At 53.2% G+C, this 3,955-nt stretch overlaps 1 protein-coding gene across 4 annotated transcripts in view; it reads left to right on the top strand.

Moving 5' to 3' along the window:
• Window positions 1-1,663: 1,663 nt before the first annotated feature.
• The window catches only part of UBE2G2 (ubiquitin conjugating enzyme E2 G2), a 59,638-nt gene continuing 57,346 nt past the window's right edge, over window positions 1,664-3,955 (top strand). For 2 of the 4 annotated variants that reach the window (XM_036912069.2, XM_057505286.1), the window contains exon 1: window positions 1,665-1,812. In XM_036912069.2, the coding sequence (XP_036767964.1) occupies window positions 1,770-1,812 (43 nt within the window). In that variant the 5' untranslated portion in view covers window positions 1,665-1,769. Of the gene's footprint in view, window positions 1,813-3,955 lie in introns of all 4 variants that reach the window. The other 2 variants (XM_057505288.1, XM_036912067.2) reach the window with 2 other exon arrangements.

Genomic DNA, 3,955 nt, shown 5'->3' with positions numbered 1-3,955 from the left:
GGTTGGGCGTACTGTCACAGTATTTGTGTTGACCAGTTAAGACTGATTTAAAGGTGTGCTGCTGAAAAGTGATTATCCACCTGATGCTTCCTGTCTGCAGCCCTGGCAGATCACCTGTACCAGGTGTGGCATGTTCCTGCTGAGGGGTGCATCCTGTCTCTCCTCAGCTCTCCCAGCTGACTGAGGTGAACTGGCATAATTACTGCACTTTTCTTCCCCTGGGTGTTGTGTAAAGAGAAGATAGGTTTTGGGAGGCAGACAAATCTGGACATTAGGCTGGGCTTCTCAAGTTTTTTGGTATTTAAATGTGAGACTACTTCATGCAACCAACAACCTACTCATGTATCTGAAAGGACAGTATTGGACTGCGTGTTTGTGATCTCGATCCTAAAAAATGCATACTTGTGAGGTGTGTTTGTATTGTTAAATCTCATTCAGTTCAACACATACTGCCATATCCAGGTACTGTGGCTGCATTCAGGAACAACTCAGACAAAAACTCCCTGTCCTCACGGAACATGTTTTCTGGTTAGAGTAGATAATAAATATTAAGTAAATTACATATTATGCTGGTAGATTATATAGGACATTTCATAGTAAATTCTACACAATGGCATGTAGGATGCATACAGTAGGTAAATGCTGTAGAGGAAACTCTTCTTTTTTAAAAGTTGCATATACTCTTGTGTGGCAGAGCCATAAAGTACTACAAGTGTTTACCTTCCTTGGAGTCATAAGAATGGGGTTTTAATAATTAAGTAGATCACTGAACCCCAGGGGGTCAACTGGGAGTAGAACCACAGCATTATGAAAAAGCACCCTCTGGTTATCCCAGTACACGTTACACAGTTGTGGAGAAGCAGGAGCCTGCGGGGGTAGCTGGAAGGTGGCTGTCCCTCCGCCTCCTGAAGCAGTGCCCAGGGGCTCCAATCAAGCTTGGGGGCCTGCGAAGTCTGGGTGGCTGCTGCTAAGGGGTCCTGCTGCTGTACCACCTGCGACGGTCTCCTGGATGCTCCCTCTCCGTGGAAGCTAAGGCCCCAGGAAGCCCAAATTCCAGCTGTGTCACGTAACGCAGAACCAAACTACCACGATCACCAATCTGCTTTCCCAAACCTTCCAATGCCCATCTGAAGGCAGGCAGAGGGGCAGGTGTCATCTTCGTGGGCTGCGCGCTGTAACCGCAGTTGGGCATGAAGTCGCCCTGCCAGGCCCACGTGCCCCAGGGCCATTAGTCGGCTGCTGGTGCTCAGGTACTCCCCTCACTGCATCCTGAGGACACCACTCGAATGCCGTCTGCGCAGCCGGCCGCCACGCGCTCTGCCCGCCGTCCCCCTCCGTCTGCCCCATGCCGGCCGCGTCGCCGCCGTCCCGCTCCCCGGCGCCAGCCCCCTCCTTGTGGGGCCCTCAGCCGGACGACGAGACAGGCGGTAACACACTCCCCCCGCGGCGCCAGCGGCTCCGGGATCTTCCGGAGGGCCCGGCCCCCACAGGCACGTGGACCGTCGAGGGGGGCGACGCCAACCCAGCAGGCGGCGGAAGACCCGGGCTGAGTGCCGGGACTCCGGGATCCCGGACAGGCAGGACGGTGCGCAGGCGCACAGCTCCGCAGGGGCCCACCCCTCCTATTGCGCACGCGCCCAGCGCCCGGAAATGCTCCTGTGCCCCGGAAGGGCTCATTGTCCCGCGGCGACCCGGAAGCGGCCGGGCGTCGGGCGAGAGGGACGAGCACTTAGGAGACGAGGCCGGAAGGCAAGTCTGTTGCCCGGATCATGGCGGGGACGGCGCTCAAGAGGCTGATGGCCGAGTACAAACGTAAGTGAGGTCCGCCCGGAGCCCCGGCCCCCGCCCTCGTACCCCCTCCGTGGTCACCGGGCCTGGCTGTGCGGCCCTGCCGCGCTGCTGGGGAGGCCCCGGGCGCAGGCCGGCGTGTGGCGGCCCGAGTTGAGCTGCGGGAGTTGCGGGCTCTCCACACCACCGAGTCACACCTGTTTGTTCACGGTTAGGAGCTCGGGGTTTTCGTTCTGGAAAATTGTGAGCCACTGAAGTCTCCGGTCGCCCGCCTCTGCTGTGCCCCGTCCCGTCAGCTCGAATGTGTAAATAGACTCGTAAAGAGAACTCTTTAAAAAGTAGAAGCTAAACGTTACCGCTGCTAGTTCAGGAATGCGTAAACGCCCGCGTTCAGTCCTAGCCCTTTATCTTTGCCTCTGTTATTAATTTAGAGGGCTCCCTGATTCCAGCCTCGCAGACACGTAGTGAGAGGGAGTGAGGGAAACCGAAACGGCCTACTGGGAAGTCAAGCAACCCAAAGAGTGTTAAGAGAAAAAGCGCATTGTGAAGAGTTGGCAGTGAAAGGTCAGGTTTCGGTTTTCAAGAAGGGAACAGAGTTTTCGAACAGTGCCACCTGTCAGTCTTCCTAGGTAGTGTTCAGAAAACCTCTGCTCATAACCAGTAACGTTTTCTGATACTTTGGGCGAAGCACAGGGAGAAGTGGGAACGTAGGAATATTCCATGTTCTGCCTTTGTGCAGTGGCATGCTCCCTTCAGAGCTGCCCTGAGAAGTCCGGATGCCCTGTGTTGTAGGTGTTCCGATTAACTGTGGAGACTAGGTGGCAACCCGAGGGTGGTTAAGAGCCAGGCCTCTGGAGCCACAGACCTGGGTTCAGACCCTGCTTCTGCTTACTAGCTCTCTGAACATGGCCCTTTACCTTCACACTTTTCCTCCTCTGAAGATTAATGCTTAGCGAGATGCCCAGTAGGTAGTTCTTGTTAATGTTAAACATTAGTGTTATAATTACATTGAGGACACTTTCAGGAGAAAGTTGAAAATAAACTAATATAATGAGTGTAATAAGAATAATTGGTAAATATGTGTGCAGCTCAATTTCCTAAACCATGCGGGGTGGCACTGCACAGGGAGAGTTGGTGTTTAGCATGAGCAAACCAAAGCATAGCAAATGCGGGCTCATTAAGTAAATATTGAATTAAAGGACCACCTAGAGTCCTTTAAATTTGTGATGTATTTAAGAGAGTCATTGTGGGGAGAGTGTGGACAGAGAGAGGGTTAGGTATGGGAGGGCTGCTCCTCATGGGAAACCTGGCTGGGGGGCAGGTCAGTGGTGTGGGAACACCTCCCATCTCCCATCTGCCTGGGCTGCGTCTCTGTGCCTGTGTCGGTCTGTGTCTAGGCTGCGAGCAGTTGTTATATTTCTCATTTCCACAGAGAAGGAATCTGAAGCCCTGCACAGTTCAGGCTGCAGCTTCAGTATGGACTTGGCATTGGGGAACTTGTTTCCTAAGGATATTTGCATTAGCAAAGATGATTTTCCCTTACTGGACTTCCACAGGCCTTATCCATTTTTCAGCATGTTGTCACTTGGCAGTAATAAAATGCAGATAACGGTTGACTTCCAAAGCTGTATCACAGAAGTGTGTTGTGTATGTTTTTATGTGCTTCATGTGACATTTTGGTGTATGTGTGGAAGGCAGAACTCTAAAGATGTTGCCCTAAGATTCCTGTCTCCTGATTACAAAGGTGGGCATGAATCTGGGCACTGCTGCCGAGGGGCTCTGGAGATGCAATTTGCAGGTTACCAAGGAGCTGATAGGGCGATTATTCTGGATTATTGGGGTAGAACCCAACAATCACACAAGGCCGGAACACAGGAGAGGAAGGTGGGAGAGGTGAGGTAGGAGGGGTCAGTGAGAGTCAGAGTATGGGAAGGACTCCCCCTGCCATGCTGGCTTTGAAGAGGGGAGAGGGGCCCAGAGCTGAGAACACAGTGAATGACCCGAGAATGACCCTGGGCTGACAGCAGCAGTAAGGATGCTGGAACCTCAGTCCTGTGACTGCAGGGAACTGCATCATGCCAGCTACCTGAGTGAGCCCTGCCAGGTAGCCCTACCTATGACCTCTGCTTCGTGAGACCAAGCAGAGAACCAGCAGACCATGGGGTCC

This window comes from Manis pentadactyla, chromosome 1 (assembly GCF_030020395.1).
Source record: "Manis pentadactyla isolate mManPen7 chromosome 1, mManPen7.hap1, whole genome shotgun sequence".
NCBI lineage: Eukaryota > Metazoa > Chordata > Mammalia > Pholidota > Manidae > Manis > Manis pentadactyla.
This window is presented reverse-complemented; position numbering and strand designations above follow the sequence as displayed.